Source organism: Cajanus cajan, chromosome 6 (assembly GCF_000230855.2).
Source record: "Cajanus cajan strain Asha chromosome 6, NIPB_CcT2T_4, whole genome shotgun sequence".
NCBI classification, from domain to species: Eukaryota; Viridiplantae; Streptophyta; class Magnoliopsida; order Fabales; family Fabaceae; genus Cajanus; species Cajanus cajan.
The window spans coordinates 53,735,339-53,758,840 of NC_138522.1; the positions used below are offsets into that span (position 1 = coordinate 53,735,339).

The window sequence follows — 23,502 nt, forward strand, 5'->3', positions numbered from 1 at the left end:
TTGAAACATTTAATATCACTAGACCTTGTGCTAGTGTGTGGAGTGATGAGATCTTTATCCTTATCTTTGTTTTTCTCCTTCTTCTTAGCCAATTCTTTGGAGGGTTCTGAAATTTTATTTTCAAAATGTTTTTCCTCCTCTAAGTAGTCTTTCTTAAGAGATATAGAGTGGGAGCTTTCTCTTTTAGAAGATTTTCTCAACATTTGTTGTTCTACCCTTACACAAAGTTGGACCAAGTCATTTAGGTCCCTGTAGGGTAGTAGCTCCACTTGGTCTCTAATCTCTAAGTTAAGACCACTCATGAATCTGGCGATTGTGGTGGCTTCCTCTTCTCTAATACAAGCCCTCATCATGTAAAGCTCCATTTGTTGCATGTACTGTTCTACAGACATGTCCCTTTGTTGGAGCCTTTGGAGCTTGTTCATAAGCTCCCTCCCATAGTAGGTGGGAATGTGCCTCCTCCTCATTGCACTTTTAAGATCATTCCAATATTGAATTGGAGGATCATTGTGGAGGCGTCTCTCTCTCTCTAGGGCTGTCCACCAATACATGGCATGCCCTTGGAAGCTAAGGGCAGCCAAAGGTACTTTCCTCTTTTCACTTACCCTATGGCAAGCAAAGAGTTGCTCAACCTTCATTTCCCAATCTAAATAAGACTCCACATCATCTTTGCCAAAAAATTGGGGAAGGTCAACTTTGACTTCCCTTGGCCTTGTGGTTCTCCTAGGAGTATGTTGGTAGTGATCCCCTTGATTCATGCTTTCATTAGGGGATGTGTATTGGGAATATGAGCTCCTACTCTTTTTCCTATGTTTCTTCATATCTTCTTTTAATTTTTCTTCCTCTTGCCTTAAAATTCTCAATTCTTCCTCTAAATAAGCAAGTTGTCCTTCTCTTTCAATTCTTTCTTTCTCTCTTTGAATGGACTCTTGCTTTTTCCATAGTTTAAGTGATTTGAGCTCTTTAGTGATGTAAGAAAGACTTTTTGGAGAGCCATCACTTTCACTATTGGAGGAATTTTGAGACATTTTAATTCAAGAGATTTTTCACACAAAAATAGTTTTTATGAAAATAAAGTTTTTGAAGTGCTTTAGACTTGGCACTTGGAGGTCTAAGAGTACAAATTGAACTTTGGAGGGAGGTGAGCTACTAAAGAGCCACTTAATAACCAAGCCTCTTCAAGTAAAAATCTCTAAACCCCCTTGTACTTTTGTCTTGCACAAAACAATTTTCACAAGAACTTTTCTTAAAGGAAAAATAACAAGCAAGTGCCTATGTGTACAATTTATAAGATGCTTGAAAACATAAAGAGCATGAAAACATAAATTGCTTGAAAACATAAATTGCTTAAAACATAAACTAGTCGTTGAAAGCAATTAAACCTAAGTGAGAGCTTGAAAGGCACCAAAGACCTTCAAGGACCACTCTCACAAGTACTACACGTGATTAGCTATGAGAGTTCTTAAGGAGAGATGGAGATACACCAAAGGCACTCCAAGACACTCCTTAATAAAGGCCTTGTACAAAAATTTAGAAGACAAAAATTTACAAGGAAAATGAAATTCAAATTTTCTTCAAATGAAATGTAAATTCACACTCCAAATGAAATGTAAATTTACTCTCAAATGAATTTAGTGGCTGCACTTAAATTCAAAGAAAACAAATTAGCCACTAATTTAGAACAAATTTAGAGACGGATTTTTGTAAGGAAAACTAGTTTTAGTAACCAAAATTTCCGTCACTAAATTTAGTTCTAAATTTTCACAAAAATTTTCATAATTAGTTTCACTCCTTCTTGCTTCAATTCAGCCACCAACTGCAGCCTCACAAGGTGTTTCACTCCTCTTAGAAGCAACCTTGATGTTAGTCACTTCTAGGTGTTTCCAAGAGCCTAACCACCAAGAGAGAACAAACTCCCTAAGCAACCACCAAAGCCTTCAAGTGGATGTCCTTTGCCTTGGCCTCCTACACCTTTTAAGAAGCACTCAACCACCTTCAAGACTGAATATTAGTGCTAAAAACTGAAAAAGAACAATTTAGGAAAGCTACACCAATTGGTAGAAGAGAAATGAGACAAAACTAGAAAGAGTTCCACAAAATTGACAAGCAAAAATTAAGGCAAGTTTAGAAAGCTAGCACACAAAAGAATAACCTATGAATGGCACTAGAATGGATTACCAAATCAAAAGCTAAGATTAGAAAACAAAATAAGACTCAATGATATGGCTGGACCAGTGCAAACATGTCACAAAAATTTTCCAAATCCGAGAGCACACAACACCAAATTTTCACTCCTATGGCTTTTTCTTTTGCTATTTTCTTTCTTTTTCTTTTGCAAAATATTTTTCTCTTATTTTTCTTTTGATGTTCAGGAGTTTCAATGCCTTTTAAACACTTATAAGTCTTGGATTAAATGTAGAAAAACTGCAGCAAAATTTCTACACAAAACAAAGGTGTTCACATGCATGTTTCTTTTCTAGTGCTTCACAATTTTGTATTATTTTAGGTCAATTTTTTAAGCACTTTTTCCTTTATTTTTCTCATGCATTTAAGACACTCACACCTCTGTTTTGGCTCTGTTTTAAGGCTAAAAAAATTGCACAAAGTTTCAGCCACAACACAAGACACAAGGAAACCTAATAGGAGAAGTGTTTAACAATTTTTTTGACAAAACTTTTAACAAGACATAATAGAAACCTAACTCTAGGAAATTTGCTAGAACTAATAGCAAATTAAGAACTCAATCATGTAAAACAAAAGCACATATAGTAAGCTACAGATTTAATAAGAAAAGACACACAAATTTTCGGATACAAAGACACAAAACAAAATTAGGTCAAGCAAGCTAGTCTAGGAAGTTTTAACATACAAAGAACTACACATGACTTTCTAAGACAAAATAATTGATTCAAAAGCAAAATCTAACTCAATGCATGTTGTCCAATCACGGACACATGTGAATGAATGGAGAAGACTCAAGCAAATACAAAAATGCACAAGTTTAAGAGTACTTAAAAGCACAAAACCGAAAATGATTCATAAGAATAGGAACAAGCAAACATGAATCATTTACTTCATACTTGACATATAGGATCCATCAAAAATTGTATTAGAACTAGATCCATGCAGCAAACTCAAATTTAGACATATACAAAGAAGGTACAACACGGATTCAAGTAGAAAAAATTAGAGATAAAAACCTCAAGAGCACTAGGCTCTAGATACCAAAAATGATGGAACTAGGTGAGGAGATTGATGTTCCTTCACTTTGCTCCATGCTTAGGACCGAATGATGATAGATACCAAAAAAAACTCTAAAGATTTGGGTTTTAATTTAATCAAATAACATTTCTTAGTCATGCACCCTTTTTTAGTTTACCGTTATCATCAAGTCTCTATATATCTTCTAGTTACAGATAGAAAAAGAAGAAAAAAAACTTTTGCACTATTTTTTATTTTTATTTTTATTTTTATAAAAAATACACATTTTAAAATAAGTTATAGAAAAGTCGAATTCTAATATAAACAGAGGAGGCAAAAAAATAGGTAGCATAATAGGCAAGGTGGTGTATTAAATTTAAGAGAGGCGCTTACCCTAAACACGGCACGTGGTGAGACACGCGGACCATCTGATCGTGTGAACAACAGATTTGCTTCGCTTTCTCTTTCCGGATAGATGTCACCACCCAAGAGCCTCACCGTCAACGTGCCACACAAATATCCTTCCACGTGTCACTTCACCTCCACGTGTCACTTCACCTCCACGTGTCATCTCCCTCTTTCAACCTTTTCCGCTTCAAAACCTTATTATATATATGTTTCTGTTCACGTCTAATTGACCATGCATACAACACAAGTTACAATTGGTTGAAACAACATACACAGGACAATCACCAATGGCGTCGAGACAGCAACTGAAGGAAGACAGAGCGGAGGCAGCGGCCAAGCTGGCGGCGAAGGACATCGGCGACATCAACAGAGCAAACGAGCGCGACGAGGGCTACACGCTCAACTCCGAGCTCAACTTCAAGCAGGCGCGAGCCGAGGCCGCCGCCAAGCTGGCCGCGAAGGACCTCGAGGACGTGAACAGAGCAAAAGAAAGCGCGTGTAGAGAGCCCCGCGACGAGAACAAACCCGGTGTGATAGGGTCCATGTTTAGAGCGGTGCAGGGCACCTACGAGCACGCCAAAGAAGCCGTGGTTGGGAAGCCTCAGGAGACGGAGAAGGAGCGCTACTCGCCCGGGGTTTATGAGAAGGCGAAGGAAACTAAAGACGCGGCGGGGTCGAAGGTGGGAGAATATGCGGATTACGCGGGGCAGAAGGCGAGGGAGACGAAGGATGCGACGAAGCAGAAGGCCGGGGAGTATGCAGATTATGCTTCGCAGAAAGCGAAGGAAACGACGGAGTATGCTGGAGATAAGGCTAAGGAAGGGAAGGACGCTGCCACGGGGAAGCTTGGGGAGCTCAAGGACAGGGCCATGGGTTTCTTCACCGCCAAGAAAGACGAGCCACATGCACATGTTAATTAATTTCCACACTTTAATTTCTGCTTTAATTATTAATAATTAATTTTTGTTTAATTAGTTACTTTGCATGTGGTGCAGGATAAGGTGGTGAGTGGAAGGGAGGAAGTGAGGGTGCAAGATGCGGTGGGGCGGGGAGGAGACAAGTTGGTCATAAAAATGGAGGAGTCTCGCCCGGGAGCCGTGGCGGATGCGCTCAAAGCGGCGGATAGGGCCATTGGCGGCCATGTCGAGGAGGAAGGGGTCATTCATGTGGAGCGTCGTCGCCAGAAAATGTGATCCAATGCAATTTTTTCTATATAATAAATGTGTGGCCACCTCTTTTAACGGGGCCCCTGTACCTTTCATTTTACACCATCTCTTTTCTTTGTAACATCATCTATGTTTTCTAGAATCTGCATTTTATTTTTCTTTTTCGGAATAATGAAAACCTGTTCTGGTTATCCATCCCTCCCTCTCTCTTTTTCCTCCGAACTCCTATCGGTATGAAGCTTTACCTGTGTCCAACGGAAGGGAAAAGAATACGCGGCGCAAGTGATAAAAACAACGCGTTAATGTTTAAAATTTCACTAGATACAACGTGAACTAGATTTTTAGAATTTTGTTCAACTGGTTTGTTTCAAGCCATCTTTACCTCTATCATTGTGGATCAGATTGAGCTAGGCCGAGTCTTAATTAGACACTTTAATAAGGTTTTAACTGAGTTCTCTGGATAAATAAAAGAAAGGTTTGAATTAGTGCGAGTTTTAGTCACTTTAGTAACATTTGGGTCTTGAAAAAAAAAAACAAGCAATTGAGATAATGAGACACTAAACCTAGTTAGTTAGGTTTTCGTAAGGTTGATAAATATTTCAGCCAACATCATGTAACTCCACTTAAAAGTCAGGTCATGTCTACAGGTGATTTAGTAGCAGGGAATGGAGAAAATAGGGAGGAATTATGAAGTAATTAAAAAAAAATTATGTGTTAGGAGATGATTTTAGTGGATTTGAGAGTATATTGGGGTTATGTGAATTTAATTTGATTTTTTTAATGAGTAAATTTGTGTGAATTTTTTTACACATAAATCTTATGACTATTTTATTCAATTTTTATTTGAAAAAAAGTAAATAAAAGGTAAAAATATAATTATCTAAATAATTTATTTTTATATTAAATTTAATTATATAAAATATAATTTTAAAATACTATATATTTTTTTTCTTAATTTCACTTGACTAAATAATTATAAGTTTTACTCTATTTTATATATAGAGTATTTATACATTTTTTTTAAAATCAATTTTTACTTATTTTATTTTATCATTTTTTTTCGATTCCTCTCCACCAAACAAAGTATAAAAGTTGACACCACTTATAGAAGTGATCAGGTCGTATAATTCCACTAAGTGTATGTTCATTCATATTTCTGCCTATATTGTCGATATATTATTGCATAAGATGAAATAAATGAGGAAGAAGGAATGTTTTGGTTTGGACGTACTTTCAGCCACCAATAATTTTTCTTGGATATGTAGGTCAGATCTCAAGCTCTCACGTGCTCAATTGATTTTGAACAACAATAATGAGAGTTACTATTGTTCAAGTTTTTAACTGACATTTTCCCACATAAGTCTAGACAATAAATTCGAAGTATAATATACTATTATCAATATACGTATCAAATAATTTTCAAAGTTAAGTTTTTAAAAGAAAAATTATAGACTTAACTATTTCTTAAGAATTTTTTTAAAATAACAAATCAATCATTCAAATTTAATATGAAGTATAACTTATTTATTAAGTATTTTTAATTTAATAAATAAATTATTGAAATTTAATGTATATTATAAATTATTGAAAAAAGTAATTCTGAGACCTACTTTAAAGTAATTGAATCTATTCTCTTAAAACATGTATAAGAAAAATATTTATAATATTATTACGTACTAGAGATTGAAAAAATATTTATATATATCTTAGGTGGAGTTTAACTTGTTGTTGATTAAATAATATGCATGAATTATAGTGCAATTTCTTGGTATTGAGTTTATTTTAACTATTTTTTAGTTTATGTAATTTTATAAATTATACATTTTTAGTTCATATCATTAAAAAAAATGTTTCATTTTAGTTTTCATATTTATTATTTTTTATCATTTTAACAACTATCGCCAAGAAGCAGTATTTTTTAAATTATAAAAAAATAAAAATAAAAATAAGTATGTATCGAAATTAAAGTGGAATATTTATAATTACAAAATTAACAAATTAAAGTTTGTAAAATTATAATAGAGAGAATAATTATACTTTATTGTAAAATCCTGAACACGTTTTAGACATCAAACGGTGTAAATGGTTGGCATGTGATAGGCTGGTTCACCAAACAAGGCAAAAGCTGGCATTGAATGTCCGGTTCACCAAACTCTGCAAATGGTGAGTTTGCTTAAGAAAAAAATATATAGAATGAACTCACTTATTAAAATTCCAGTTCTAACCCTCTAAAAAATTAAATACATGAAAATAACTTCATAGAAGAGAATTGTAAATTTAATGAGTTAAGTTGAGAGTTAAAAAGGAGTGAGCTGAGAATTTTAGCCCGTATTAACAACTCTAATCTATTATTCGATTATACCAATTTATCTCTAATTTCTGCACCCCCAACTAACCAAGAATTTGTCTTTTTTCACCGCATCAACCAATGAAGAACAGCGCACGAGAGAAGTGCGACGGAGAAACATGATTTTTTTTAATTTGTCTTTTTAATTTTTTAATTTAGCTTATATATATATATATATCCCATTTTTACAGTGGCCAAAAATAAGTCTATGTAATCATAGAAACTAAAAGAAAACAAAAAATTATATGTATAAAGACTAAAATAAAATATTTTTAATTATAGAAATTAAAAGGTAAAATTTTAAAAATTATAAGGAATAAAAAAATAATTCAACATTACAGTTATAATAGTCACACGAAGTATCGTTGTAATGTTCTGAATACCGAGTTTTAAAGTTTGTCAACATTCAATACGTATGAAAAAAAAATTACGTGTAAACGAAAAATAACTATGCTACAGTACGATTTTTGTAACATATATTTACGATCTATCTCTCAATCAAATGCATTTTTTTTTGGTATGGTCAAATCTATAATTTCGACGATAAAACTTATTAAAAATGTTTATGATATAAAAATATAAAACTATTTTAATATGTAGATTTTATTTTAATTAAAAATGCTTACTAAAAATATATTCTTCTCGGTTATTTACCTAATACACATGATACCAAAATTACTGCTTTTATTACATAATAACATACAAAAGACACTGTGTGTCTTCATGAATTATTTTTAAAAATAATAAATAATAAAAATTATATATAATAATGAGTAGTTATTAGAAGTACATAAGTAAATATTTATGAAATAAAATTATAATTATAAAAACTAATGAAATAAGTTTATATATTCAATTGAGGCTGATGATTTTCCCAAACTTTATATAAGAAGCATGTTTCCTCGATTTAAAATTTATATATTTAATTATATTTTTATCTTTTAAATATTGTAATTATGTAATTTTTTATCCCTCAATTTTTATTTGAATGATTTTAGTCTTCTAAATATCTCAATTATTTAATTTTAATCTCTCCCATAAAAAATATAATAAATGATATATATTTATTATTATTAAATTAATAAAAAAATTATATTATTAATATTATAATATTACTGATAAACTAATATCAATAATCTTATTAGTATATTTCTACATAACTTAATAATTTCACAAATATAAATTAGTATATATTAATATAGTTTTACACAAATATAAATATATTGGAATATATGTATATATATAATAGGAGAAATTTAATTTGAAATATACTAATTATATTTCCTTTTAAAAAAAAACTATTAAATTTTTAATGAAAGGGGTTAAAATGGTATAATTACAATATTTGTAAGTCTAATTTAATTAAAATTTGATGACAAAAATGTCATAATTACCATGCTTAATAAAATAAACTTGATTAATTAAATTTTGTGAAACTAAAATAAAATACAATTATAATATTAACAAATTAATAATGCATTTAAGACATATATATATATATATATATATATATATATATATATAATATTACTGACATTTTTATATCATACTTTTATATATTATTTACTCATTAATCATTAGGAGTGATTTGAAAAAAAAAATGGAAAAATATTTGTCCCTAGTCTTGTCGTTTTTCTTTAAAATAAAAACAAACATAGAAGAAGAAAATAAAATAAAAAACAGTAATAGTTCTGTCATCTGTGTGTCGCTAGCTAGTCTTGTCTAGTGTACTTTAGTTAATCAACTATTAAAAGTGTTATGATAAAAAAGTTTGTCAGGCAGTATTAATTGATACTATTCGTATATAATATTTTTTTTTTTTATCGTTCCTGGAGTATACAGGGCCGACAGCAGTGACTAATCTCCTCGCTAGGTTGGAGGCACCTCAAAGGGTGGGATAGCTGGCCCCAAAATTTAACGCGGGGGCATACACAAGGCAGGATTCGAACTCCTGACCTTGTTTAAGGGTGGATCAACCCCTACCGCTGAACCACACGCTTGGGGTTATTCGTATATAATATTCTACATTTTTATAATAATTAAGATTTTTATTTATGAAATGTTTAAATAAATTTATTTAAGATTACTTTTAAATGAAAAATAAAAAAATTGTTAAAAATTAATTTGTATTAAAAAGAAAATAATTTTTTTATTAAATTAAAAGTAACTTATGCAAAAATTAAGTATAATTTTTTTAAAAATTAATACAAAAGAACTCTTACAAATTTATATAAGTTAATTTTAATTTATAAAACAATTATTTCATTTTTTTTCAGGAGTGTTTCTAACAAGTTTAAACAAATTTCATAACTACCATCTATTTGCTTAATTTAAAATCTTATAAAAATCATTATATCCCAAATTATCTCCTCCCATATTATTTTCCCAAAACAAATTATCCCCTACCCGGCTTTGTTATTATTATTATTTTTTTAACATTGAGAACTCGAGTTGTTCAATGTGATTTTCTATTTTTATTAATTTTAAATATAAAATGTTTTATTTAATTATTTTGTTAAATTTATGTGTTATCAAGCTTAATGTTAATAAAAATAAAAATGCAACATGTATATAAAAATATTGATTATAACCAATTTAAATAATATTATATAAACAACAACAATAGAAAAACATTAATAGATCACTACACCTACAATTGCTGGATACACAATTGTTGTATTGTTTTGGCTCAGGTACATGTATGCATAATAATAGTATGTGTCCGTAGTGAAATGTTGTTGTTAATCGACAACGTAGGACGCATGGCATAAGCATAAGATGGGTATCCTATCCCTTGAAGGTTTATACATAAATTTGAGGTATTGAAAAAGAATTGGGCGCCGGCGCCAGGCATGTCCACCAGAGGCTTCATCATCTATCTCCTAGCCTCTTTCTCCCTCGCGCTTCTCTCTGCGCTGTTCCTCACCAGAACCAACGACTACAAACATTATGTGTCCACGTCACCACCCTCCTCTCCTAATTATGGATCCGCAACCGATAAGAATTGGCCCGTACGTCACACCTCTCTCTGTCACGTTATCATCGTCGATACCGCACGTCCAAAAAACACACACTAATGCTTGGTTTGTTGCGCTTGCGGTGCAGGAATTGAAGGTGGGTTGGAGAGTTGCGTTGGCCACAGTTATTGGGTTTCTGGGATCTGCTTTTGGCACCGTTGGAGGGGTTGGCGGGGGAGGCATTTTCGTCCCCATGCTTACTCTCATTGTTCGTTTTGATACCAAGTCTGCTGCTGCTCTTTCTAAATGTAAATCTCCTTTCCTTCAACTTGTCATCATTAAGTTTGGCGTTAATTCTTCTTAAGTTTCACTTGTACTTAATTTCAGGTATGATAATGGGGGCTTCAACAGCTTCCGTTTGGTATAACCTAAGAGTGCCTCATCCAACCAAAGAGGTGCCAATACTAGACTATGATCTCGCCCTTCTTTTCCAGCCCATGCTCATGCTTGGTATAACTGTTGGTGTCTCTCTTAGTGTTGTCTTCCCCTACTGGCTCATCACTGTTCTCATTATTATTCTCTTCATAGGTCTCTCTCTTGTCTCTATTCCCTGAAAAAAGTTTACCTGCAAAACAAACCGTGCTTTGGATGAATCACTTTAGTTGGACTCTGCTCAAAAATGGGGGAATAAGTTCTTTTACTTTTTGCTAGGTACCTCTTCAAGGTCTTTCTTTAAGGGAACTCAGATGTGGAAGGAAGAGACTCTTCTCAAGGTAAGTTTTACCATATGAATATTATAAGTCCTCAACAGAATCATTTATCAGAAGAAGAAACTCATGAGCAAAATTTTTCCATAGTAACTTTTGTGTTTGCTAATTGCAGAAAGAAATGGCCAGACAACAAGATGCTTTTGTTAATTCTCGTGGAGAACGTAAGAAAAATTATACTTTTCCACTTTATTTGGGATTAAATAGGAGCCAATTTTTTTTACTTTAAGGTGTACTTTAATTCAACCATAAAAAATATGAAATAAAAATTAAAAACATTTGGAAATTTTAAGAATAGATTCTCTTCTGTAAAGCATGCCCTCTGTGTTTGTATTTTCTCAAAATGATTTGATGGTGTTGGGTGTGATAGTGACTATATTTCCTGAAATATGCAGTTCTAATTGGCACAGAATATGAGTCGTTGATTCCTAAAGAAGAGAAGTCATCTTTGGTATGCTAACTTGTCCTAATTTTCATTGAGTTCTAGCAGATGATGATTAGAAACCTGACTTTTTGTCTTTTTGTTTTCTCCCTCAAACCCTCAAGCAAATTCTTTGTTTCAACCTCAAGTGGAAAAGGATTTTGATACTCATGGCCGTGTGGGTTTCTTTCCTATCACTTCAAATGATCAAGGCTAGCCTCTCTCTCTCTCCCACTCATGTCACAAGTCTGTTCACTTTTTGTTTCTTTATTTTAATTTTACTTGTTGATCTGCAGAATGATGTACAGGTCTGCGGTGTATGGTATTGGGTGCTTTTTTTCTTACAGGTAATTAAGATGGTAACACCAATTATATTACAGGAGCACAATTTGTTACTTAACTTATTGTGCAGTGGTGTCAAATCAGAATTATTGACATGCACCTTTCTTCGTTGATATCTTTTCAGTTTCCTATTGCACTCATTGTGTTTGGCTACGAAGCAGTGAAGTTGTACAAGGATCACAAAGAGAGAATGAGCACAGGGAACCCGGAATCCATCTGTGAGGCATCAATTGAATGGACTCCTTTGCACATTTTGTTTTGTGCACTATGTGGCATCTTAGGGGGAACTGTTGGAGGCCTACTTGGTTCGGGAGGTGGCTTCATTTTGGGCCCTCTTCTCATCGAAATTGGCGTCATCCCCCAGGTAGGCTACATAATATATGCATGACAAATATTTATGTTACAATTAATTAAATTTTTCAATTTATGAAAAAAATTAATAACACTTAATTATATATCATATGTAGATTAGTTAGGATCATGATAGTCATATCACCTAATAATTTCTATATGCTAGACACAATTTGATTTCACATTAATGTTCAAGCAACTTAACTTCCAAGGACGTACGTGTTTTTGTTTGAAATTGCAGGTTGCTAGTGCAACAGCAACATTTGTGATGATGTTTTCATCATCTTTGTCTGTGGTGGAATTCTACCTTCTCAAGAGGTTCCCCATTCCTTACGGTAACTATCATCATCTTTCCTAGCTTATATATCTTTGTAATTTTTGTTGCCTTTAAATTCTCATTCCCTGCCTTTAAGAGTGAAAGAGACAGGACCATGTGGAAACAGGTCATGGTCCACACTCCACCATATATCATGTTTGTATATAATATCGACCAACTTGCCTTCCTTTTCACTATGGCTACATGCTATATTTTCACCGGATTCGGAGCATGAACAAATTTTAAAATACCTACATGCTCAAAACTATATTGATCTGATATGCTAGCTGTATCATATGAACTAGATCCTATTGTTGTTGCCATATCTCTTTTGCAGCGTTATACCTCACCGCAGTGTCTGTTTTGGCTGGCTTTTGGGGACAATATTTTGTGAGGAAATTGATGGCAATTCTTAAAAGGGCCTCAATCATTGTATTCATCCTCTCAGCGGTCATTTTTGCTAGCGCTCTCACCATGGGTAAACTAAATCAAAGTCAATTTCTGATTTATATACACAATACATGTAGTAAATGTTACCCTTTTTTTCCTTTCAGGTGTCGTTGGCATTGTCGAGAGCATTGAAATGATCAAAGACCACGAGTTCATGGGATTTTTAGACTTCTGTAGCAGTCAATGATTTATGTAGTGTGCAGTAGGTGGCAAACAAAGGCAACATATTCTGGAGTCAGTGTGAAAAAAGCTTGCAAATCCAGGGTAGAACAATAGCAATATTAATTAATGAATGTTGGTTAATGTCTAGTTGACCAACCCAAGGAGATCCTTCCTCTTCAAGTAACAAATAATTAAGGCTAGCTTGCTCTCCCATTTGTGAAACATGTTTCTAGTTAAGTGTTTGCTACTGGATAACGCTTTTCTCATTGAAGTGCAACATTTGTTTGATATATATATTTATATTTTTTTTTCTTCAAATTTCTGTTGAGTCGATGTGAAAAAAGCTTGTATATTCAGGGTAGGACAACAGCGTTGAGGAATGTTGGTCAATGTTTAGTTGACCTCCAGGAAGATCCTTTCCTCCATGTAATAAATAAATAAACAAGGATTGATTGCCCTACCCTTTGAGAAAATCTGTTTGTGGTTTGAGTGTTAGCTATTGGTTAACACACTTCTCATTGCAGTTTATCATTTGGTCTTTATATTATTGCTCTGTGCTAGGCAAAATATTGGAGTGATATTCACTTTATGTGTGGATATTCAGAAGTTGAACATATTTATGCTCCGGAAATTATTCTTTGGTGAGTTCAAATGTTCAATGGTTAAAGGACTACGTACTACTATACCAGCCCATTCATCTATTCACATACTAAATAATTGTTTTTATTAATGTAATAAACTTAAATAAAGTCCAGCACTCTTTCTATCAAGCTTTTAAACCAAATAAAGAACAAAATCTCAAGTGTTAATTACAGGTTAATCTAGGCACAAGCTCAACAACCCAAAATAATTAAGCTTATAAAACAATTACAACCTAACCTGAAGAATTCATGGTTTATATGGCATTATAATTAACTTAAATATTACCATAAACTTGCGTTACGAATTTGATTGTCATATTATATGTTCTATTGAACGTACCAATCATTAACTTGTAATTAACACTTGAGATTTTATTCTCAAGAAGAGAGTTATTTTCCTTCACAAACTTGCTTTATTTCTCATTTCAGCCAACGATAAAAATATTATTTTACAGGATTCAAATAAACCCTTGATAACATAATTGTAAAAAATCACCCTAAAAAAATGTTTACAGCAGCGGGATTCATAAGATTTTCCTAAACGCGCTTGCTATCTTATTTTGAAGAAGGAAAATGAGATAAAGAGATCTGGCCATATCTTTGAGATTAATAGCGTGTTTGTATGCACGTTGGAAACGTGGAAAACCACGTTTAACGTACGTGGAAGCTTCCACGTTAAACGTGGTTTTCCACGTTTCCAACGTGCATACAAACACGCTATAAGTGTATGTTTGGTTTCCATTACTTTGAAAAATATTTGTCTGTTTTGTATGTGAAAGAAGTTGTTGAAATAACTTTGGATTTCCATACCTATACACATGTTATTGTTCGTGGAATACTTATAATATTCGGCATTTTTTTTTTCCTTTTCCTTTTCACTCCTTTACCATCATTAAAACAAGAAAGGTAAAAGACTTGTTTCACAAAGAAATCGGAAGTGTCTATCGATAAAATGTAACAGAATTCCCATTATTTACTCAAGTGTTTAATTTTTTAAAAAATTAATTTATATGTAATATGAGCGTAAAATATTTTTATATAGACATTTAATAAAAAAAATCCATCACATTATCGCATCATATAAATAAATAGATCAATATAATAAAATAACTAGGCTTTATCAAATGTATATATAGAAAATTTTTATAGGGAATTAGCGATAGTATATATAAATTAAATTCTTTTTATAAATGATTTATCAAGAAAAAAAATGATTTTCCACAGGGTTGGTAATTTTGTTTATTTTATATGGGCTCATTCCCGGAGCCCAAATAGTAAAGCATTTTTACGGAATACGCTGTTTGCACTAGACTTGAGAAGGAATCTACATGAGAAGTCTTTGGGCCCAGGCCCATCAATGAAAATATGTGGTTTTATATTCGGGGTATAGATAGTGGGGATGAGTGAGAGTTGGGTTTTTAGGGTTTACATTGAGCAGCCACACCTTCCGCAGCAACCATGGTTCTCAAGTAAGTAGTCATGACACCTTCTTCTTTCATCGACTTCATTCGTGGGGTCTTATTTGTAAATTCTTCTGATAGTTCTGTGATGCATAAACTCGTATGAACTCAAAATTCGATTTGACTTTTATTGTTTGTTCAAGATAGTCTCGCCTTTCATTCTATCTTGATTTTGTGAAGTTGTGTATGGCTATGTTGTTTTCATTTTCTATTTTTTAAAATTAAGATTATTGTGTGATTGTACTAGGGTTCTGGAGCGTTTAAATGCGTTCTGTATTCAATATTGGATAATGATATCTAAATTGACGTTGAGTTTAACATTTTTCCGATGCGTAGAAAAGTTATTTTTACAAGATTTACCAATTTATTTGTTGTTGCTTAATGACTTGATTTCAGTTCTCTAACCGAGTCTCTGAAATATTGACCGGTTTCGGAGCTGCTTCTCAATAGACTTGCACATTTTCGACTTTTAGAAACTTATAGAGACATATGTAGCATTTAAAGACACACAACTCTTGATGTTTTTTGAAAATAATTATTCCTAAACAAAGCAGTGCTTTTAGAATTATGTTTGGTCGAATGAATGATCATTTTTCTTATAGGCCACGTATGTATATTAATGTATGATATTTATGTATCAGAACTGAACTATGCCGATTCAGTGGTGCTAAGATCTACCCTGGAAGAGGCATCAGGTTTGTTCGTGGTGATTCTCAGGTAACAAAATATGTCTCATTGAATTTTTGGTTGGTGTATGACTTTATTTCAGTATGTTTGTTCTGTTATTAGTTATGAAACTGATATGAGGGGTTGTGTTCGTTGAATCTGCAGGTCTTCCTGTTTGCAAACTCAAAATGTAAGAGGTATTTCCACAACCGTTTGAAGCCATCAAAGCTTACCTGGACAGCAATGTACCGGAAGCAACACAAAAAGGTGATTATTTATTTGAAATATTTCTTGAGATTAAACAATAAGCTGATGTAGACATCCAGAACATGTTAAATCAGAATTGCCATAGGCATTGATGAATGTGGTTGGGAAGTGAAAATGTTGCTGGCCCTTCTACGGGTGCTAAATTTGACCATCTGATTATGCTTTGTGCTTTTAGTTATTCCACATTAAACAGGTGATTGTGATGAGTAATTCTGCAATGGTTGCATGCATATTTTAATTGATTTTTGTTTGCATGTGATGAGTAGGACATTGCTCAAGAAGCCGTGAAAAAAAGGAGACGTGCTACCAAGAAGCCTTACTCTAGGTCCATTGTTGGTGCCACTTTGGAAGTTATCCAGAAAAAGAGAACTGAGAAGCCTGAAGTTCGTGACGCAGCTAGAGAAGCTGCTCTTCGGTGTGTTTTTGTTTTTTTATTGTTTCTGGCTAGTTTTTGGATTTGCTTTCTTGGATTTGGCTTTTTTTTAAAAGGCCGTGCACTTTAGAGAAGAATGAAGTACTGTTATAACTGTCGATTAGAAAATTAATGGTGGAGAGTGTGATTAAAATATAAATATGTACATATCTATAACAAAGATAGTTGTTAGAACTCGACCATTTATTTTCCAATCAACTGTTGTAATTCTACTTCATCCTCAAAGTGTATCTCTCAGTTAAGAGGAACTGAATTCATTTTTATTTTGAATTTCCTTCATTTCTGACATGGTTTTCTACTTTGTCTTTAATCATGTCAGAGCCTTATTATTGACTGCTCTTTTGCTTTCTAATATGGATTATATCTGAATCTATGATGTGGTGCAGTGAAATTAAAGAGAGGATCAAAAAAACAAAGGACGAGAAGAAGGCTAAGAAAGCAGAAGTAGCTAAGTCGCAAAAAGCAAAATCGACAGGTATCTCGAAGGGTGCTATGCCCAAAGGTCCCAAACTCGGTGGCGGAGGGGGCAAGCGCTGAGTTTACTTTTCTTCCTATTTTTGGCCCCTATTTTAATAGAGTTGTTTTGAAACTTCTGTATTGATATTTTATTTGCATGATTAATCTTGTATTTTACTGTTTTATTAAACTTGTGTTTGGAACTTCAGAAGGTACCTGGTTATTGAATGGATTTTGCCACCTGTGCTAGTTTATTTGTTACTATTGGTTCGTGTTTGGTTGTGAATTTTTTATTAGCTGAAGTGATGTAGATGCTCAATCCTTTGTTGGCTTTGCATATGTTATGTTTTTCATTTGCAACATGGGCTCAAAATATATTTTGTTCCCAAACGGACAAACGTGATTTTTGATCTGAAGCAAACCCTTGCTTTTATTATTAACACGCGACTAGGCATGGCAACGGGGCGGGGGCGGGTTTTACGTTCCCCGCCCCGTCCCCGCAAATTTAAACCGCCCTCGATACTCGTCGGGGATAAAATCTAGGTCTCCATCCCCACCCCTGGCCGGGTTCGGGTTTTCCTGCCCCGCCCCCGCTTTTATTTTTTTTTCTTCTTTTTTTCTTTTAAATAAATATGAACAATTTAAAAAAAATAAAAGAAAAATAAAATAATATAAATTTTTACATATAAATATTTATAATTTTGGTTTATATATATAAAAATAATTTTTTAATTATATTATTAAGCGGGGCGGGTATTTTTACATATAAATATTTAATTTTTTCTATTTCTCATTTATTTTCTCTAAATCAAATAAATTGATTTTTATAATATATATATATATATATATATATATATATTAAACTATTCACTATTTTCTAATTTTCTTCACCCTATTTCTCTCCTCAATACCAAACATACTTCTAGGATAAATGAAGTGAGGTGTTTATTATGAAATTGAATAATAAACTTGTTTTACTAAGAAATTGTTGAGGCTTTTTATTTGTATAATTGTTCATATATAAATATAAAATCACATTAAATTACAAATATTTATAATTTTAATTGCATTTTTCATCCATTTCATTACGATGTATATTTTTGTAATTTTGTTTTGGAATTACCAATGGCATTAAAAGTATAAAAAAAAATTTGGTTATAAAACTCAAATGTAACTTGAACATGTCATTATATATTTAAGGTTTAGGGTTTAGGATTTTTTTGTAGTGTGTTGTTTAGATGTTTTTCAATTTTTTTATTTATAATTCTGTTAATTTTTTTGTTCAAAATATTAGTCAAATAATATTTTCTGTAGTTTTTTTTTTTGTTTTGAAAAAGTAGTTCAATAATACTATAAAATTTTCAATATTTTTTTAAAATATAAATTATTTGTTATATATTTTAAAAGGTAATTATTGGTTATAAATAATTTATAATTTTGAATTACAAAACATATTTATATAAAATATGTATATAAATGTTATAAATTTAAACTTTAGGTTGTTGACATTTATTTTTAAATAAAATATGCATAATATTTAGGTATTAAATTACATTTTTAGTAATGAATAAACAGAAATAATTGTAAATTAAGGATTTGTTAGAATTTGATATATAGATACTTGTAAATAATAAAATTAATTTTAAATCTTTGACATACTGATACTAATCAAGGAATAATAAAAACAAATCGGCTTGGCATATAAATATTGATAAAATTATAATCAAAAGTTAGATTCAATAACTAAGTAAATGATCTGACACGAACATTTATCTTATATAAGAGTATTTTATGACTTTTTTTAATCAGAGAGTTTTTTAGAGATTTTTTAAATTTTTTATTTAATTTAGTTTTTATTTATCATAATTATTTATAAATTAAATTTTAATACTTTTAAAATAAGTTATCAATAATATTATACTACAATATAAACTATTTATTATAAATTTAAAATATAATTTATATATTTAAAAGTATCTATTTATACAATTTTAAATATAATTTATATATTCAAACATAATATTTATTTTTATATATAATTTATTATAAATTTTAGTTACATATAAATATTTAGTCTGTACAGATTAAAATACTAGTTACTATATAATTTAGTATTATAATTTCTTATTGAGGTTGTGCAATAAAATATTAAAATTTTACTAAACTTTTTATTATGAAATCTTATTTTACTGTTACCATAAAAAAATCTTGTTTTATTCATGTTCCGCCCTTGCACTCAGATAGGTCTAAATTGCTTGACAGACGTGGCCCAAGTACAAGGCCACCCAAAAATACTTGAATCATATACAGACTTAGTTATTTACATGCTCATGTGTCTTCGGAAAAGAATGTGAAAATTATATTAATTTAATAATTTATTATGTGAGATCTTGTATGTGTTGTTTATTATAAGTTTAGAGGTGCACTTTTTCCTTCTGGTATTTCACCTTTTTGCTTGTGTTTTTTTTTTTTTTTTCAAAAGATGAGATTCTTAATGATAATTTGTTATATTCACCAATTTTTTTTTGTAATAATTACTTATTTCACATAAAGAAAAATCACATTAATTTCATGGATTTTTCCTAGATATCAATAAACTCATAAATTATTTCTTTTATTTGAAACCAATTAGAAAAAAAAAGGAATAGTTTACGAGAATTATCTATATTTATATAGATAAACTATAAAATCCTCGAGCGTCCATCCCTAAAAATGTTATGAGGCGTTTTAACTGTATTTTACATATTTTGGATTTATTTACTAATTTTTTTAAGATATTTAAATGTTCATCTTTTAAATTTTAATGAAAAAAATAGTTCATTCTGTTATTTATCTTTATGGGAAAAAAGTAGTTTTTTCTTAAATTTTTTTGAGAATTTTTATATTAAAAGTAAAGTTTAATGGCGATGTGCCGTTTACTATTAAACTCTTCAAATTAATATATTTTAATAAATAACATTTTAAAAATAATTTTAAACTTGGTTGTAAACAAATTCTATATAAACATGCGGTGAACTTAGATTCACGTTATTTAACTAATTATAATCATCATTAATATGATTTTTAACATAATTATCCTAAAATTAAATAATAATGTAATTATAATGATTAAAATCAAATTCTTACTAATAGTAATTATCGGACTTCATCATAAATCATGTTGATATGCACCCAATTCTTGTTACATATAATATTTACAATTTTTTAATAAAATAGGGGAAAATTAACGTTTTTGCACAGTGACTTCCTCAGTCTATATAAACCAGTGGTATGATGAAAATTGAAAAGTGGGAAGATAGAGTGCAATGTGATCTCCCTATCTAAAAGTAGCTAAGAGTGAATTAATTGAAACTACGAGTTATATTATGCATGCCCAGAACAGTACGTACGTTGTTTTATGAGATATAACTACCATCTCACAGTCACAGGTCTGCATGGATCCCAATGTCAGTTCATCTTCTAGCTACAACACTAACAGTAGTATTAATTAATAATTAAGCTGACTCATAGAGTTCAAACTTATGTAAGATATATTAGGGATAACATATAACTAGTAAGGCACAACAGGCCAGTGGCAGTGAGGCAGTGTAACTGTGTTGTTATAATCTTCCACAGTGAAAGGACTATAAACCTGATCTGCAACTTGCTCAATGGTACTCTTTCCCCGTGCCGTGTTCGAAACCCTTAGACCCTCTGACGTGCTTTCTACTGTTTCTTCCCCTGATATTTCTGTATAACCTCCATATGTTTGGTTCCCGAAACCTTGCTCTCTACTTAGCATTGCCTTCAACTTCATAACCTGCTCACAACACATGTAGCAGCTATAGGAATATTCAACCAATTCAGGGAATAATCACTGTTACTTTTACATATCTTTCCATTCTTGTACTCATAAAATATAATAAAACAAAACACACTCTAAATTATTTTGTTTATCTTTATTTCTTTTAACGCAAATGGATCAAAGTAAAAATAGTATAAAAATACTAATGTGTAAATAACTAAATTCAAATTTGAAAACAATAATTTTGGCATGAAAAATGTTACTTTCACATTTCTCTCGCTCTCACATCTGTCACATATGCGACATAATCAAAATTTAACCCTAATCATAAATATGAAAATCATATTAACTTTTTTGGCAAGACCAAGACATGATATAGACGACCATTATATATATATATATAGAGAGAGAGAGGGGAGTTCAAATGACACCAGTATAATTTTTACTAAATATTATACCGCTCAATAACTTTATATTAAATGTGAATTTTGAAAATTTAACCGTGAGATTGAAAGTTCATATCTCTTAGATCATATATGTCAAATTTTGTTAAAATTGAACAATAACTTAAAGGTAATCAAAGTATTCATATTTTAGTATATTTTGAAATGTATATATTACGTCAATTTTGTTTTATGAGAATGAAGTATCAAATTATCTTAGATTAATACAAAATTTGACATATATGATCTAAGAAATATGAAATTTCAATCTAACGGTTAGATTTTTAAAATTCACATTTAATATAAAGTTATTGAGCGGTGTAACACTTAGTAAAAATTACACCAATGTTGTTTGAACCCTCCTCATATATATATATATATATATGTATATATATATATATATATATTCAAACTTGAAACTAAAAGAGATCTCTGAATTCTGAAAGGCAAAACTTATATATAACTTGTTTGTTTTTGAAAATTGTAAAGTGTGGGAAGGTACCTCTTCTTGAAGCTTCTGCTTTTCGTCGGAGATGACATCATATTGGTGTTTAAGCACATCGTACAAGTGCTCAAGCTGCTTGGCCTTCCACCTTGTACGTCTATTTTGAAACCAAACAGCGATTTGGCGAGGTTGGAGGCCTAGTTCCCTCGAAAGCTTCATTTTCCTTTCAGGGTCCAACTTTATCTCCTCCTGAAAACTCCTCTCCAATAACTCTATCTGGTTATTTGTTAATCTTTTCTTCTTCTCTTTGTTTCCGTTGTCCTTTGTTGGAACCGACATTTGTTCTGTATCCATCAATGTCGGTTGTTTCACTTCCACTGCTCAACATATGCAGGTTACAAAATTCAGTCTCTGATACGTGAATGAAAGCATGCTAGATACAGTTATAACTTATTTTATGATTAAGTTAACACATAGTAGTAACTTTGAGAATAAAAATACATTCCTACAAAAATAATGAAATCATGACAAGCATTTAGGTTGTCAAGTGCTTTTGGTTACTTTTTTTTTTCTCCATAAAAATAGAAGCAGCTAAAAACTAACTAAAGACTAATTTACATTCACAAATAATAACTTCTATTTATCAAATATTATTTTTAACATTATGACAATCGATTTTTTTGAAGCACCACGACGATCCATGAATCAGGATAAACATTACAAATTTACAACTACTGACCAAGTGTTTTTATGATTGATGTTGTCCTCGCTGAATATACCAACTTACCAAGTGTATATTCAGCAATGAATCTATGATGTTGAGAACTACGTAGTTTTCAAATACATGCTTTCTCAAGGTTTTCTATGCTGTGTCTTCTTCAGAAAAGCAAGAAAATGGGGCCATTACTTGGGATTCAAGTTACCATTCATGTGGGAAACTAGTAAACATGAGGAGTGAAAAAGAAATGCAAGTTGATATAGGAGGATGAAGGTAAATTCTTTGAAAGAGGAGTGTTTTTGTTGTTCTTTTACCTGGATATGGGTTGTTGTCGTTGTTGCAGTTGTAGAAGAAGCTTAAGGAGGAGTCTGGGCGAGGAACATACGGCAGTTTTGTGTTGTGATGCCAATCCATGTCTGTTTCCAGTTTCCTGTCTTGATCCCTTTCTTTGAATTCCATCTGAAAAAAATGGTGTGTCTTATATGGCTGATGGAGGGTTTCAATGCACTGCGTTGGAAAGGACGTGGACCACATAGGCAGAAAGAAGATAGAAAAGGTGAATAGGAGTTTAGCTAAGGCACTGAGGTGTGGCACTTGTTATTATGAGAGGCTAAAGGCTCTCTACATTCCTTTCTCTTTTTGGGTGCTTGTAAATCAGAGATCTGTCAAATTATTCATTGCTTCTATCAAATAAATTTATTTTACTGAAGTAGAAGTAATTATCAAAATAACATAAAATCATTTATTTCGTTAATTACTTCGAGATCAAAGTTAAATTTAACAAAGATAATACGAGACATTTGTGAAATGTACATTTTGATTTTTTTAGATAGTTATCTTGGTTATCAGTCGATGGATAAATTAAATGAATACTAACTTCAGTTTCTATGACGAAAAATAATTTATTACTCGATTTATATATACCTTAATGAGCTTTTTTATTTCTTAAAAAAAAAAGCTATGATCGTTTGAGACAAATTAGAATAACTTCAAATTAATTAATTTACGTGTTTGGTGATAATTAAAGATGAAAATAAGTCTTATAACGATTCGACCGACCTAGTTCATAACTTAAGAAACTTAAATTTAAGCTTTTAAAGAAACTTATTTAATTTAAATAAAAAAAGTCAGCCCTTAAACCTTTAAAAGAGAAATTAAGTCAAACATATATATTAATATTATACTATTGTATATTATATTAATTAAACATAATAATATAAAATTAGGTCTATTTAATAAGTTGATAGTCCTATTAAGAACCGCAGGCTTTCCGACCTTTTTATTGTCCTAATCACAAAATA

The 23,502-nt window shown here is 31.4% G+C and overlaps 4 protein-coding genes across 4 annotated transcripts; 3 read left to right on the top strand and 1 right to left on the bottom strand.

Moving 5' to 3' along the window:
- Positions 1-3,828: 3,828 nt before the first annotated feature.
- Positions 3,829-4,966, top strand: LOC109797586 (uncharacterized). The gene is made up of 2 exons (XM_020357671.3): positions 3,829-4,520; positions 4,605-4,966. The coding sequence occupies exons 1-2, from the start codon at positions 3,897-3,899 to the stop codon at positions 4,800-4,802; spliced, it is 822 nt and encodes a 273-aa protein (XP_020213260.2). The 5' UTR covers positions 3,829-3,896; the 3' UTR covers positions 4,803-4,966.
- A 4,855-nt stretch (positions 4,967-9,821) lies between these two features.
- LOC109796838 (sulfite exporter TauE/SafE family protein 4) lies at positions 9,822-13,406 on the top strand. Its single transcript, XM_020356656.3, has 12 exons — positions 9,822-10,133; positions 10,228-10,387; positions 10,467-10,667; positions 10,791-10,852; positions 10,962-11,010; positions 11,242-11,297; positions 11,393-11,479; positions 11,564-11,614; positions 11,734-11,973; positions 12,202-12,295; positions 12,614-12,754; positions 12,831-13,406. The coding sequence occupies exons 1-12, from the start codon at positions 9,975-9,977 to the stop codon at positions 12,911-12,913; spliced, it is 1,383 nt and encodes a 460-aa protein (XP_020212245.1). The 5' UTR covers positions 9,822-9,974; the 3' UTR covers positions 12,914-13,406.
- Positions 13,407-14,847: 1,441 nt separating this feature from the next.
- On the top strand, positions 14,848-17,072 carry STV1 (Ribosomal protein L24e family protein). Its single transcript, XM_020356995.3, has 5 exons — positions 14,848-14,998; positions 15,631-15,706; positions 15,821-15,922; positions 16,189-16,337; positions 16,742-17,072. The coding sequence occupies exons 1-5, from the start codon at positions 14,988-14,990 to the stop codon at positions 16,890-16,892; spliced, it is 489 nt and encodes a 162-aa protein (XP_020212584.1). The 5' UTR covers positions 14,848-14,987; the 3' UTR covers positions 16,893-17,072.
- A 2,769-nt stretch (positions 17,073-19,841) lies between these two features.
- On the bottom strand, positions 19,842-22,808 carry LOC109798071 (putative homeobox-leucine zipper protein ATHB-51). Its single transcript, XM_083077641.1, has 3 exons — positions 22,516-22,808; positions 21,541-21,860; positions 19,842-20,610 (listed from the first exon to the last, which is right to left on the bottom strand). The coding sequence occupies exons 1-3, from the start codon at positions 22,733-22,735 to the stop codon at positions 20,362-20,364; spliced, it is 789 nt and encodes a 262-aa protein (XP_082933767.1). The 5' UTR covers positions 22,736-22,808; the 3' UTR covers positions 19,842-20,361.
- Between the last annotated feature and the right edge of the window lie 694 nt (positions 22,809-23,502).

Bases quoted from the DNA above. Each gene is read 5' to 3' on its own strand.
- LOC109797586 (XM_020357671.3), top strand. From the start codon at position 3,897: ATGGCGTCGAGACAGCAACTGAAGGAAGACAGAGCGGAGGCAGCGGCC. The intron at 4,521-4,604 runs GTTAATTAATTT...CATGTGGTGCAG, and splicing joins AAGACGAGCCACATGCACAT to GATAAGGTGGTGAGTGGAAG.
- LOC109796838 (XM_020356656.3), top strand. From the start codon at position 9,975: ATGTCCACCAGAGGCTTCATCATCTATCTCCTAGCCTCTTTCTCCCTC. The intron at 10,134-10,227 runs GTACGTCACACC...CTTGCGGTGCAG, and splicing joins CAACCGATAAGAATTGGCCC to GAATTGAAGGTGGGTTGGAG. The intron at 11,480-11,563 runs GCTAGCCTCTCT...GTTGATCTGCAG, and splicing joins TATCACTTCAAATGATCAAG to AATGATGTACAGGTCTGCGG.
- STV1 (XM_020356995.3), top strand. The intron at 15,707-15,820 runs GTAACAAAATAT...TTGAATCTGCAG, and splicing joins TTGTTCGTGGTGATTCTCAG to GTCTTCCTGTTTGCAAACTC. The intron at 15,923-16,188 runs GTGATTATTTAT...TGTGATGAGTAG, and splicing joins ACCGGAAGCAACACAAAAAG to GACATTGCTCAAGAAGCCGT.
- LOC109798071 (XM_083077641.1), bottom strand. From the start codon at position 22,735: ATGTGGTCCACGTCCTTTCCAACGCAGTGCATTGAAACCCTCCATCAG. The intron at 21,861-22,515 runs GTAAAAGAACAA...TATGTTGAGCAG, and splicing joins CGACAACAACCCATATCCAG to TGGAAGTGAAACAACCGACA. The intron at 20,611-21,540 runs GTACCTTCCCAC...TGTTGTGAGCAG, and splicing joins AGCAGAAGCTTCAAGAAGAG to GTTATGAAGTTGAAGGCAAT.